At 37.8% G+C, this 15,655-nt stretch overlaps 1 protein-coding gene across 2 annotated transcripts in view; it reads right to left on the bottom strand.

Moving 5' to 3' along the window:
• The window catches only part of CNST (consortin, connexin sorting protein), a 50,826-nt gene that overhangs the window by 30,615 nt on the left and 4,556 nt on the right, over positions 1-15,655 (bottom strand). For both annotated transcript variants that reach the window (XM_054162333.1, XM_054162332.1), the window contains exon 3: positions 6,427-6,864. In XM_054162333.1, the coding sequence (XP_054018308.1) occupies positions 6,427-6,814 (388 nt within the window). In that variant the 5' untranslated portion in view covers positions 6,815-6,864. The remainder of the gene's footprint in view (positions 1-6,426; positions 6,865-15,655) is intronic.

Genomic DNA, 15,655 nt, shown 5'->3' with positions numbered 1-15,655 from the left:
ATGACAGTAGTTTGTATTTCAGAGACTAGGGAATGAGCCAGTAGTGGAGATCTATGTTGGTAATGATGACACAAGGATGTATAAATTCAGTTTAGTCTCCAGAACTTCTTGCTGGGCAGAACCCCAGGTTTTCTGTGCTAGTCTCTGGCAGTGTTCTGGTACCTGTATCTAATTTTTATGCAAGTCAAAAGACAGACATACAGGTGGAGGGCTGGCAACATGTATGAAGACTAATGTAAAACATAACAGTATAAAATTGTTACAGGAAGAACATTCTGGGTGAGAGTCCCACATTTTATTGCAAGAAGTGCAGTATCTGTGGTACATTGCTGATCACAAATATGGCAGCTATCAGGAAATGTTAAATGAGGTTAATGAAGAAGCGTAGAGCAGGAGTAGTAGTGGGAGAAATTGACTATCCAGAGAATAAAAGCATAAATGATGGCATAAAACTCATTATGGTAAGCATGTTACTCTTCCCCATCTACATTCATTTCCTGAAAAGCATGTTATCATTTAAAAGCAGGACAGGTGAGGGCACTGTTTCAGGGAACCATCACACTTTCTACAGCTTGGGCACTCAGCATATTTCAGACCCCCTTGTGTTCGTCACAACTGGAAGCTTACAGTGATAATTCGCATTTAAAATTCAGGGCTTCATAAAGGCATTAGCTTGTCCACTGAAGGCTCCACCACTCTAATTTTTGTTATTTTAAACTCTTTATTATGTAAATTATCCAGGTCAGGAACACCAATAATCTCTGTAGGTGGCTATTTTCACAGGGCTTAGTGCCAGACAAAATATGGGTGTAATTTAATGCTGCCTTTTCAACATTAATGCATGTTTCAGTATTTATTTGTGCTTGCTGTGGGCCAAAAGCAACAAGAAACATAACTGGATACAAGACACAAACCAGGAAGTACTTTTACAGATGGAATGAAGGCTGCCTTAACACACCTTTTTGTTGAACAGATGATCATGAAACCAGAAAAGAGGGTCCATGTGTTCTGCCAATCTTTTCCTCCAGAAAAATCACCCCTAAATATTACCTCAATCTGCATTTTACTGAGCACTTAGTAATCACCTGTGATATAAAAAAATGTTCACTGAAACGTGCTCAATATCAACTACAATGAAAAACCTTTATTTTCATGTTATTGTGGTACTAACACATAGTTTATAAACTGCATACTATTCCTGCATATAGTTAAGCTGTCATTCACTTGGAATTAAGTTCTGCTCACAAATTACTCCCCTGATTCTGAAGCGAGGCCTTACAGCCATTCAGGTTAATTCCACCTTGTTCTATATAAACACAAGACAGCATTCGTGCCTTAGTAGCACTGTAACTGTTTTTTAGGCAAAATCACTTAGTATTTGCTATTCCATTATAAAGGTATTAATGGTCTTTTTTCTGTATGTTCTTGAAAACCAGCACACAACACCATTTTTCCCCCCTGGAATCAATCTTAATTGTCCAATGCAGATTCCTGTTTTTCAGTAAAGACTGGTATCTTACATAGATTTCTGGTATTTTAAGCAGCAAGGCTGAAGTTTTTTCACTTTGCAAAGCATTGATCTTTACTCCATACATTGATAGCTGGTTCCACACTAGAATGGAACCAAAGCTTTTATGAAAATAAATCTCAAAAACTGCAGAAGAGAGCAATTCTCCAATCTCCAGAGCACTCACTAGGAATGTGGCAGAGAGCTGTGTTCAACTTTCTGCTTTGTCACTCACAGAGGTTTCTATGCTCAGTTGTGTGCCACTGTTTCCTAAGACACTGGCAGAAGCCACTTTCCCAAAATTTCCCTAAGAGTTCACAGAAGCAGCCCCATGTTTGCAAAAGATTCACTTTTGACAGACCTTGAATAAAAAGCAAACACATTTTTCAGTATGTCTCAACTTTCGTTGTTTTGTTAGTACTGCAAGTATATGAAATTCAGATGCTCTTGCCACCTGAGTGAATATGAGTCAGATTCAAGTATGAGGCATTGCATATAAAAATAAATTTTCTGAATATTATCTTGTTGGTTTTTTTTTTAAATTTAATTTTAAATTTCACATTCAGTAGCATTAGCTTAAATCACCAGTAACAGAAGTTTTTAGTACAGAAAACATATGGTAATTTCTTTTTTTAAACATTCTTTCGTACTCAGTTCCAGAAAGCTGGTTCAGACTGATTCATTCAAGAACTACTGAAAAACCTCAAAACCAAACCAACAACCCCAACACCAGCAAGTATTAAAAAAAAAATATCATTTTTAATAGAAAAGATTTTAACACACGAGTGCTGGCAGTAAAGATAGAACCCCAACTGAGCAGCTCAAAAATTTTAGCATGGCACAGAGCCTTAAATAAAATAACACTGCTTGAGTTTTCATGTAACTTGACTATATTCATATAGTTTATTTGCTGCAACACCAATCATCCCAACCACTCCCATTTTCTTTCCTCACATTCAAGCTGCTTCAAGGAATAATTTGAATAATTTACAGGAAAACCTTGTGTCGCCAAATTTAACTTGGGGCAAAAATAAGTGCAAGTTAACATGCTATACTATCTTAAGAGAGTACACACTGTGATTTTACAATATTAAGTTACTAATTATGCTAGGACTGATCTTTTGGGAAAAAAATTATTTTAAGAGGATAGAGATAATTTGAAGTTCACATTTACAAGAAATACATTGAAGCAAGTGACACTTCATGAGTCACTATCTTTACTGCACTAAGGTTAGTACAACTCATTACAAGCAATCCAAGTATGAATAATCACCAAGGTTTTGTCAGTTTAAATTTACATCACTTCTTTGATCACCAGTGTCCTCTTTAAACAGACATAATCATAGCAAATTCAAAGCTAGTATTAGTGTACAAAAAGAATGTGAGAGAAATATGGGACCTGGAAGCTACAGACTTGTCAATCCACTCTAATGAGTCTACTGCAGCATTCAGACAGCTAAAAGGAGGTGCTTCTTCCAGCAATGCATAGGTGAAATCTTGGAACTAGTTACTCCAGCACACTGAGGTGAACTCAAAAACCAATGGCAAGTCAGGTGACAAATTCACTGTAAGCTATTACAGTCTACTGGTTCCCACTTGGAGATGTCTTGAATGGGTAACAGTGACTCCAAGAGGTTTGCTTATAGGGAAAAGGAAGAAGGTACATAAATTTCTTCTTTAGCTGTAAGTGAAAGTACCTCATCCATGACTTCTCAACAGGTTAAAAAAAACCAACCCCAACCCTGAAAGCACATGCCATGCAAATATGGCATTCTGCTGTCACCCCTTCAGAGGTCTTCCACTCTGGTTTGCTTATTCTCCTGTCTACCTCCAAGTTAAAGACAAGAAAGCTAGTTTGTTTCTTTTATGTAAAGGGATACTCAGATAATGTTTAAAATATTTGGTGCTAAAAATGAGATGTTAGATTCTCACCAAATGAAGATATCTGCACTCTCCAGAAATTTTGAAAAAGCACTGCATTTTGTGAAAACAAGACAACTGTCACGTGAGGATATCTAAAAAGCGAAATGTAAATGAGCCTGTATGTAATCAATGGGAGATACAACTTTATCTTTTGGTCCTCCTTCTGTACAGCCAAGGTTCTTTAGTAATAAAGTTGCAAGAGTATGTTCATAGAAGTTCAACACAACTCCTGTAAGTTTTGCAGGTAGGACACTGTTGTGGTATTTTCTGTTGCTAGATATCTCTATAAAATGTTCTGTATTTCAGATTTCTGCTGTTTGCCTTAAAAGCTGCAATCTACTGCGCAGGGCTCTTTTTGTGGTACTTCTGCATCCGGTGACTGTGTTTATCAACAAGAAGACATACTAACAGAGAGAGAATACAAGCAAAGTTTAACTTCCAGTGTTTGGGTGAAGTTTTCCTTTTCTTCCTCTCATCGTACTTCAGATACCTCTGCCCACATGTCTGTATCACGTTTCATCCACTCCTTTCCTGTTATTCCCATCATATACATGACTGGTTCTCAATTACTTGTGCCAAGCTCTTGTTCCAATTGTTCCATTCTATTTTTAAACATTAAAACCACAATTGAAATATATACTTCATGACTTGCTGCATCTTGTAATGAGAACTCATTCTTCCTAAAATGACAGATATCAGGATCCTCTTTGCTAGAAAATATAAACTTTCTCTTCCTGATTTTGGCTGTATGTACAAGATACGGAATGCAAGCCTCCTTCCTTTCCCTTCTTTACCTGTTTTATAGTCCTTGAAGACCACAGAATCTTAGAATGGCCTGAGTTTGAAAGGACCTTAAATACAATATATTTCCAGTCCTCACTGTCATGGGCAGGCACACCTCCCACTATACCAGGCTGCTCAAAGCCTCATCCATCCTGACCTTAAAAACTTCCACAGATGAAGTGTCCACAACTTCTCTGGGCAGCCTGTTCCAGTGTTCCACCATCCTGACAGTAAATGGCTTCTTCCTCATGTCCAATCTAAATCTACCCTACTGTAGTTTACAATTATTGCCCCTTGTCCTGTGACCACACGCTCTTAGAAAAAGTCACTGCCCAGCTTTCCTGAAGATCCCCTTCAGGTACTGGAAGGTCACTGTAAGATCTCTCCAGAGCCTTCTTTTCTCCATGCTGGGCAACCCCAACTCTCTCAGCCTCTCTTTGGAGAGGTGCTCCAGCCCTCTGATCACCTTTGTGTCCTTCTTTAGGATGCTATCCAGCAGGTTCTTGCCCTTCCTTCAGTGAGGACTCCACAGCTGGACACAGTACTCCAGGACACAAGAGCAGAGTAGAGGGGCAGAATCACCTCTTGACCTCCTGGCCATGCTGCTTTTGATGCAGCCCTGCTGGACTGCAAGTGCACATTGTTTGCTCACGTTCAGCTTCCCATCCACCAGCATCCCCAATTCCTTTTCTGCACGGCTGCTCTCAATTTCATCATCCCTCAGCCTGTATTGTTTGGTACCAAGGACTGCCCCAGCCTAGGTGCAGGACCCTGCACTTCGGCCTTATATAAACTCATCAGGTTCACCCGAGCCCACTTCTTCAGCCTGTCCAGGTCCCTCTAGATGGCATACCATCCCTCAGTCATATCAACCGCACAACTCAGCTTAGTATCACCGGCAAACTTGCTGAGGGTGCACTCAATCTCACTGTTAGCATTGATGACGATATCAACCAGCACTGGTCCCTTGAGGGACACCATTTGTCACCCACCTCCATCTGGACACTGAGTTGTTGGCCAGTACCCTTTGGATTTGATCATCCCATTAATTCTTTATCCACTGAACAGTCTACCTATCAAATTCGTGTCTCTTCATCTTAGAAGGATATTGTGGGGGACTGAGTCAAAGGCTTTACAAAAGTCCAGAAAGATGACATCTCTTGGTCTTCCCTTGCTAACTGATGTCATCATTAATCATCATCATTTTTTGGATTAGGTTATAAAAGGCTTGCCATTTATCAGGAAAACTGTATTTTGGAATTATATACTTCAAGTAGCTAAATTTCCCATCTTCTCAGTCTTTAGGTGAAAAAAGCACCACAGAAAAAAGAAAATCAGGCACAATTTGGTTGTTCCTATAACTTTCAAAGATACCTATGCAATGAAATACACTGCAACTGATTTTAATTAATATATTGCAGCACTGTGGGAACTAAGCTTTATGATTCGTGGTAAAAACCTAATATAATAACACATTGTGTTGATGCAGACAAATCCTACTCAGGCAAAAAAGGGAAGAAGCATCTCAGATAAGAAAATACAATAAACTTTTATATTATCAAATTCATATCCAAAAGGTCTGAAGGAGAAATAACATCAAAAATTGGTAAAATGCATTTTTAAACAGCTCATTGCCCAAAATACACATCCTAGAAGTACCTATGAAAAGGCTTTGAAACATAAGTAGATTTTAACAGCAGCAGGCCAGGATCAAACTGTTTGGTACTTATATTGGGTAGTGTTGGATGATAGGTTGGACACAATGATCTCGAAGGTCTCTTCCAACCTGGTTTATTCTATTCTATTATATCAAGATTTCAGATCTTGACACTTTATCAAGACACTAAAATCTTGCACTTGAACCTGACATTCAACTGAACAAAACTATATTGCCCAAATTTCTGACAATTCTGACTTAGTAGTCAGTCTAACTTCCATACCAAAACCCTGCCCCTCCCTCTACATTTGCTTCCTCGATATGTTCCATTTACTACATAGTCTGTGTTTAAATACAGAAGGTGAAAATATCTAGCACTGAATCTGATTTAGGACTATTAAGTCTCCTGAGAAAAAACAAAACTATACCCTTCAGCAAAACTTTTAAAATAATCAGTACTACCATTAAAATATCTCTTTCTTGTTAGTTCACAGGTAATAAATACAGTGTTGTAACTTAAATAAACAGAACAATTTTTTTTTTCTCAATAAAGTACCTTTAGATTTTTTAGTGGAGCTTCTTTTGCTTCTTGGACTTCTTTTCCCGCATGGCTGCTTTTCTGTAATAGGCTTTTCCTCCAGCTGGGTGTCCATATGGACATTTGCAGATCTCCTCTCAGTCTCACTTTCCTTACAGCTCGGTGTACAGTCTCCAGTGTCCATATTCTCATTATTATTGATGCTGTCCTGCTCATCATTATGCTGCTGTCCCATTGCAATGCTACGACTGGTCAGAACCTCATTCCCATCGCTGTCAAGTTGATTTTCATTTTCATCAGCTGAAGAAACCAAATGAGATGCCAAACTTTCCACCCTATAGTCAGCAGGAAGACTGTCCTTTGAGTCTATTTGTACCTCATTTGGTGGAAATTCTCTGTCATCCATTAGAGCGTCACTTGTTGAACCACTAAATCTCCCTCAAAGTATTTTTAGACCTGGAATATAAACCCAGAAGAAGCATTTATAGTATGTGTATTATAATGGATAAATAAACTTGTACTTAATGCCAGCCAATAAAGAATCACATCAGCCAAGTGATACATTTTGTAAGTATGGGGAAACGCTTTCAAACAGTAATTCATTGCTCCATTGCAGACTTTAAAGCAAAGCATATCTACAAGCAAAAATCTATTTATAAACTCATATTTTTATGCAGTTATAATTGCTTCTATTTACCTGACCAATAGCACAGCTGATCTTTAAGGCAGCGCTCATAGTGTTGCAGCTGAGCTAATGAGAAAAGCATGAAGGTAAACAGAAACCACCCCCTTCACCCCCCTTTAATCCATGGCTAAAACAAAAACATTCTTGTCACATAAGATCATACTTTGCCTGAAATAAACTAGGCAGGAATAAAAGCAGCACAATTTTTAATTCTGTCAGTGACGGTATTGCATCAAAGATGTAGGTAGGTGCAAGCGGAACCTGTGTATTGACTCAGATTGTCACTGTACAGAAAACATTCAGAGTGCCTTCAGTGTGCACAGAAGCAGATGGTTTGTTAATAAAAAAAATAATTTAATCCTCCACCTACTCTCAGAAGGGGTCAACTTTCCTTTTTTTTTGTGACTATGCAGCTCTAATCAATGTGGCAGGAAGAAAAGGGTAATAGCAGCAGAGTTATGTGGTACTCTTTATTGTATCAGTTTCTGGTTTTAGCTTTTAGAAGCATAGTAATACTTCTGTTTTAAATTAGCAACTATAAACATGAAATATAGCTTCACTATGTACATCTCCTTAGATTTACCTCACATATTTGAAACAGTGAAGCCAAAGACTGGCAAGCGCTCTTGTGTTATAGAGGAGCTTAGACAAGCCTCCTGCAGCAGTTTCCTATCCTTTCCCTTAAATGAAGAGGCACTTTAGGAAACAGGTTTTCATCAGCCTTTCTTTGGTCTTACATCCTGGTATGTAAAACCAAAGTAACTGAACACTTCCTAAGTATGCAAAATAATATTTTATTTTCTTCTACTAGAAGAATCCACAACGAAGGAAAATGTTAAAAAATGCATTAGAAAATAAGTAGGTCATCTTTCATACACAGAAATGTGTTTCTGTTAAAGATTTTCTCCCAATTGTTCCTCTACAACCACTGTAGTTGCTAAGAAGACTGGAAAAAAAAGAGAATGTCATTCCTATCTCAGAGAAGAATAAGGAGGACAACTTGGGGAACTACAGATTCTTCAACCTCACCTCAGTTTCTAAGAGGAATCGCAAGTAATCCTAGAAACCATTTTCAAACATATGAACGACAAAAGTTATCAAGTGTAGTTATTGTGGATTTTTGATGAGTAAATAGTCCTTAACCAACTTGACAGGTTAAGGAGCAACTGGCTCAATAAAGGAGGGGAGAGCAATGGATGCTGTCTACCTTGACTTAGGTAAGGTTTTTGATGCTGTCTCCAATAACATCCTCACAGATAAGCATTCAAAATACAGGCGAGATGGTAGTGAGGAGTTCAGGGAATCATGCTGAGGGCAAAAAGCAAGCATCAGCTGTGCAACACACAAGCAAAAGTCAGCACCAGCTAGGGCACCTCCATGTCTGCTTCCACCTTGAAGAACTTGTTAACCGTTTCCAGCCACACTGTCTAACAAAAAATACCAATACCACCTTATCCTGTAACATGTAAAGTGTGCTAAGGGACGTTTAGACTGGACATTAGGAAGCATTTCTTTATCAGGAGAGTGGTCAAGCACTGCTATACCCTTCCTGAGTGGTCAATGCCCCAAGCCTGTCAGTGTTTAAGGGCATTTTCCTAATGCCTGTTAATGTGCTTTAGCTTTTGGCCAGCCCTGAAGTGGTTAGGCAGTTGGACTATGTCCCTTCCAATTGAAACATTCTTCTCTAGAAGAGTAATAAATTGTACAGTAGAGCCACAAACGGTATTCTCATTTGGCAACCAAGTAAGAAAACTGGCTTTCTTAGACCACAAAGGGAGAACGGGAACTCTAGAGGAGATACCCATCTGGAGAACACCTCTATTCATTAAAAGGATGATTCTTAATCAAGCCCCTTTTCTTCAAAGAGAGATAAACACAAAATGTAAGGTTAAAAGGAGGATAGAACTTTAATCAGACTAGCAAGAATCAGAACAAGAAGATATTATTTACAAACACCCACACTATAGTTTTGTTGATTTATTGATGGTAAGTGTTCTAAAGCACTAAGAAAACAAAAGAAAAAATAATCTCAAACAGGAAGTTAAACAAGTTCACTTCTCTTCCTAGCCTACAAACTAGTAACTACTGCTGCCCTCTTCAGCTCATAAATTAAACGATGAATCAGACAAGAGACTGAAGTAAATTACCTAAAGCCAGTTAGGGATTACTTTTAACAGTATTGAAAGTCAGGATGTCCTACCATTGTCATCTCGCTTTTATCAGTAGACAACACTTTATCCTTTCAACAGCTATCACAGGGAAACAGAATGCGTGAATACATTTGAACAAAGTGTTTCCTATTAGATTGTGCAGAATGAGGAAAAGATGCTTTTGACAAGTGACATTTTCTACAGAGGAAACTAACATTTTGATAGACAATATTAACTCATTTCCTTTTAACATGTGTCTAAAATGATAGTCCACCCCTATGTGAGATGCTGGAGAGCTTCTACAGCTAGCACAGAACAACATTTGTTGAGTTACCATTTGAAATTCAGTATTCTCCAAATAAAAGTAGCCCTGAAAATCTATTCCTTTCTATAATGCTTATGACTCCTTAGAAAATTAAAATCCAGAGAGGGCTAGTTCAAAGAATTTAGAACAGTCTCAGCCTTGATACTTTCAAGGAATCTTTTTCCCCCCCCAGAGGAATTTTTCCCTCCTTGTTTTCTATGTTGCGATCTCCAGTTCCTTTTGACTTTACCAAGACACCAGGCAAATACTAAGGTGAAGCTAAATCCTGCAAGAATTAACTTTAGCTCTGCCTAAAAACACATGTAGAAACATTTACTTAAAACCAAAAATTCCAACTATATTTGACAGACCATTAACAAGCAGTTACTGTAATTACTGTTTTGCCATAGAAATCACTCACACACAGAAACAACATGCTAAGAAAAAGATGTTCGTTTCTTTCCAGGCACATCTTACCTCTCTTCACTGGTTGTCCAAAACTGAAATAAAAGCTAATACTGAGTAGAACTTTGCTGACCTCTGCTAAAAGGAAAAAAGTGCTTCAGTTGCAGTTGCCACACAGATTCATGCAATAGGCATATATAATCACGGTGTTTATAGTACAAATCAAAAATAAGATGGAAAGGACCTGCCAAGGGGCTAAAAGACAAAGTCTGTATTGAAAAAAGTAGTTGAAAGTTTGCTTGCTTTTGGACAAACATTATGTACATTACAGAAATATCGTGGTACTTGCTTCTATTTTAGGCCTATTTCAGTTTTTAAAAGCCCTGGCCCTTCAGTGTTCTCTTTCACGTACTTCAACAACGTTTTTAGTTGCTAATTTTTGTGTGTATACAGAGCCTTTCTTTAACCTACCCTTATTAAAGAAATATAACCTTAAATAGATTTGTTTGGATTGTATTCTGAAAAACAACCAACCAACCCCCCCTCTCCTTCCCCACCCAACAACAACCGCAAAAAACAAACCACACCAAAAGGTGGAACCTGGCAGAGACAAGATTGAAGAGGGCATTAAAAACCAAACCAAGCCAAAACCAGAAAAAAACATCTCCCACCTTCAAATACTCCCACACAACTCCTCTGTCCCGGAAAGATGGTGAGGTTTCATTTAGGAATGTTCACTGCATATGTAGTTTAGCATTTAATTTACTGATCTGGCAAGTATCTGGCAGAACAAATTAAGACCACAACAGTGTACCTGCTGACAAAAATCTGAAAAGGTTATAACATTCAAAAAGTTTATGGCAAATCACTTTCTTATTCCATTTGACTGCCTTCATATAGTTCTTCTGCCAAAGACACTACTTCCTCCCACCTCATTCTCACGCCATTTAATTACTGTATGTTAAGTAGGGAGATTTAGGTATTTTAAGTCACTTTCCCCATTGTATCACCTATACTGCTCTATTCAAATTGAACAGGCATTTCAGATTGGTTCCCAGGGTTGCGTCTACAAAATCTTTTCATTAACTTTGATGATAAAACACATAAAATCTGCATTTATAAGCATTTTTTAGGATTTAATTCAAAGTTAATTGTAGGAATAAGTACTCCAAAAGGAGTAATGAGAATTTCATTAAAACAAACACAACACACACTGTCTTTAAATACATGAAGCACATGTCTATGAAATCAGGAATAACCGGTCATTCTGCTCTGATGAAGAGCATCTTGTAAAAGAGATACTGAACAGAACACCCCAAGTCTAAGTGGTTGTTTTTTCTGCTTAGATATAATACAGCAAGTGCTATGGATACAAGAGAATTCATTATGTCCTACCAGGCACCAACCAAATACAGCCAATTATTTTTGCTTTGTGCACAGTATACACAAACAAGAGAATGTAGATCACAGTGACATAAGAATTTCAGAGAGGAAGGGTCAGCACTACATATGGTAACAGTTCTTCAGCCTATAAAATATTGTCATATAAACAACAGAAAAGGATGTCTAGAGATATCGTGGAATCCTGATCCCTTTAAAGAAGAAATTAAGCAAGTTTAAGGAGAGGTGAAAGAAAAAGGCAGTATTTGGGATTAAGGAAATTCAATTTATTGTTGCAGGGGTTTTGTGGGTTGTTTGTTTAGTTTGTTGGTGGGGTTGTTGTTGGTTTTAATACAAGCAGCTTCAGAAGTCCTAGGAAAAACAAACAAACAACAAATCCCAACAAGCCCAAGAAAACTGTAGAGTAGCTATGTGTAAAAACAATATACCATTATCAATTCATTAGCTTGCAAGAGAAAGGAGGATGCCTACTATTCTGTTACAGGAGCTAATAAACAAAAAACCTGTATATTCTTCTCAGAAAGTTCAAGTACAATTTCTCTACAACTGTTTGTTGTTTCTGCTCATTTGAAAGTGTCATGGCTTAGACCCAGCCAGCAGCTAAAGCCCCCCACAGCCACTCACACACAGCTTTCCCACCCTTGGTGGAATGGGAAGGAAAATGGGTTGAGATAAGGAGGGTTTAATAAAACAGCATAGAGAGAAGAAACAACAGGAATAGTACTGACCTACCACAGCTCGGCCTTATCCTGCCCCACTACAGCTACCTACTCAAAGCACCCACATTTGCCTTGTCCCAGTTGCACACCCCTCTTCCCCCCCATATATATAGTGGGCATGACGTCAGTATGGCATAGAATACTCCACTGGCTAGTTCAGCTGCCTATCTTGGCTGTGGTCCCTCCCAGCCACTAGTGGTTAAAACTAAACAAAAAAAAAACCCCAAAACAAACAAACAAAAAACCCAAACAACAACAACAGAAGTTAACCCCGAAGCAAAGATACACCTAAAGAAACCCGGAATATTATCACTGCATTGCTTCAGAGTGCCCTTTCCTCACCACAGCCAAGAGAAAAATCAGAGAAAAGCACTAGTTTTTGAAGATGTACTTGACTATCACACAATTTGCTGCAGAAGTGACAGATAAAGAAGGTAGGCAATGTATTTAGCTACAATCATCTCACAAAGTCAGCCCACTTACAGCTAGCAGAATTCTGCTCTCCACTGTGTTTTATGTGGAGCAGTTAATGTCTGGAATGCTGCCATTTCTAGAGAAAGGAAAATAAAAATATTTATGTATATACTTCCATTATCCAGCCTCACAGCCCTGCAGAAAACAATTACCATGCTGTTGTGCTGCTTATAGCATGGACTCATTAGCAGTTTATCATTTCACAATATAGTCTTACATACAATCTCATTACTGGATAGCCTCACTGTGAGAGAATCTCATTAATATCCTCCTGACTGTTCAGTTTGCCCTGTTTGGCTTTGCAATAATGTACTAGGGGTAAAAATATCTTTATACGTATAAAGTTTTCTGCTTCTGTGTCAAGATACATGGTTTAGCAGGTCTATCTCTCCAGGCATCTTTAGTCTGCTCTTCTTTGAGAGGTATTCAGATGCAGGAATTTTTTAATCTAATTTACAAAATCTGAATTTACAAAAATGTGTGAGCATACACTCTGGTGATTTGGCACTTTCTGACACCGAAGTGACATCTCTCAAGGGGCAGTGGCATTTAAAGGCATGATGATCTTTATAAACAGCAGGAATAGTGAGGGTTTGAGAGGAAGTTCCACATGCTATTTTCAACTTCTAAGCTTCCTAGTCATACTGCATACTCACAGCTTTAATAAAATGGTAAATATATACGGCCAGGCATAAGCTACTCTTCCACATTTAACACTACTCTAACTGTTTCAGTCATCAGCCAAATACAAGAGATTGTCTGGGAACAAATAGTATCTTTTGATGAACATATGACAGAGTTCAGATGACAGTTTCACACAAGCAAGCTCTTTTTCAGAACTCAAACTAGACAGAGCAGAATACACCAAATGCCACAAAACCCAAACCAAATGATCAGTCCTCCAAGTGTTTGAATAGGTTTTAAGCTTCACTAGAACAAATTACACCGAATGGTACAAGAATAAAAGGGGATCTCACCATTTAATGTGTTCATTCCTTTTTTCTGGTCTACAGCAAACCACCAGAACCTATCTTAGGTAGGAGTAACAGGCAGAAGAATACACTGGTTTAGGAGGATAGGGAACTCTCCTCACTGCCCTACTTTTATAAACAGCCACAAACATTGGCCAGGAATAACTTATGAGTGACTTGTCTTGCCTTGGTATGCATGAATCTCATTCCAAAATCCAGTTCCTTAACCGAGTTCCCATCTGATGCTGAGCCCAGTCTGGGACTTCTGTCTCAGCATCAGTGATGACAGTTACTAACTGTCATCAGGGTGGTTAGGTTCAATATTGGTTTTGTATATAGTTGTTTATTATTATTACTAATATTACCAGCAACAACTATAGTTTTAGCTTCTTCTTCCAGTTCATGAGTCTCTCCCTTATTTAATTTCTCTTCCCTTTGGGAAGAGAGAGAGGATAATGTGGAGTGTCTGACATTCATTTAGAGGCTGGGCCAGTCCCAGACCTTGAAAATAGACTGAATTCCATAATTTACACCTGACCGATGAGCAAGTTTTATAGCCCTCATTAATACAAAGAAAATTAGCATGGTCCAAATATTCAGTTAGGCCTTAAATCATATTAAAGCTAGAAACAACCACAAATAGAATGGAAACCTATCCATAACATTTATGAAACCATTCTTGTCCCCAAATCTTGTCTTGAGAACATGAATTGTTTGATAGGTTTTATTTGCATACTTGCAGTCCCTTTGTTACCAAACCTGCAGATCCAACAGAAAGTTAATTAGGAACAGAGTGAATTGTCACAGCTTCAATAATTGGCATCATGAAAAAAATCAGAACATCCAGCAGCTCTACCACAACATTGCATCAGTTGGTTTTATATTCCAGAAAGGAAGGATGGTCTAGTTTCGACGTTGCTTAGTGTCAGATACAAATGACTGAGATGAAATCTTCTCTTTGCTCTGAATCTCCTCCATGAAGTTGGTCAAACTGCTACATCAACTCTAATGCATTTCTTAACTACAAAATACTGCTTTATTTTACAGGGATGCAAGAAAGATGAATACATTAAAAAGACTGCGATACAAACTTTGTGGTAAAATGACTGTAAAGAAATACAAAATGGACACTTATATTTGCTCAATTTTTTTCCCCTTAAATGCGTGAGTGAAAACTCAGTCATGTATAAAGCAAAAGAGGCCCATGTTAAATGAATCACAATTGCCCCCAAATTAATTACTGGTGGAATTTGATTGAAATAATGAAGGTGCTACAACTTAAATCCAATGTGGAATTTTGCCTTTAGAGCTGTTCCAATTCTCCTCTTTGCAACAAGAAGTTATTAATTAATTTCAGCTCTAATTGTGTAAACATATGCCTACTATATGAGCTGTCTCTATGAATTTACACATACTATTTATTAATAGATCATATGAAGTTTTCTGAAGCACACAGTTATCAGGTTTTCTATTAGAATTTGAATGCATGTTTGTAATATCCAAGCCTGTAAGCAGAGATTTAATTTGGTTTAGATCAGTTTTTCAGAAAACTCTTACTACCAAGGCCAGTTTAAGTGCAGTTTACATTAAAAAGGGCATTTTTCCATTAGAAAGTCCTAAATATCACAAGCATTAATAAAGCCAGCATCAGTAGTGTAAGAGGGTAAAATCTGATTTTACATAAAATTCAAGCTATAATAGTTTAAATTATACCAAGACCAGAAGAGATTTACAGCCTACAGAAACACTGAATTATTACTATTTCTCCTTGTCTTAATGATGTCGTATTTCAGTGCTACAATAGTAGACTTTAATGGTCTCCCATGAGAAAAAGAGAAATCCAGATAAGAAGGTAAGCAGCTACCAAAACAATACTGCATAAAAGCAATTTTATATGCTGGTTGTCATAAAATTTTCCTGGGATCAAGTGTCTAAGCTTGGCATTGTGAGTATCATTTTATTTTATAAAGACAGGAATAAAGGAAGACACCAAAACATTACTGAACAACTTACAAAATAAGTTTCAGGACAGATGTGCTCCAGTTTGTTTATTTTTGCCCATAGTCATCTGTGTAACACTGTAATAACAGAGTGAACAAACACCTGAACTGTCATGAAAGTTAATCTAAAGTGGTAAG

This window comes from Dryobates pubescens, chromosome 6 (genome assembly GCF_014839835.1).
Source record: "Dryobates pubescens isolate bDryPub1 chromosome 6, bDryPub1.pri, whole genome shotgun sequence".
Lineage (NCBI taxonomy): Eukaryota > Metazoa > Chordata > Aves > Piciformes > Picidae > Dryobates > Dryobates pubescens.
The sequence above is the reverse complement of the archived record's forward strand: the minus strand, read 5'-3'. Positions and strand labels throughout refer to the sequence as shown.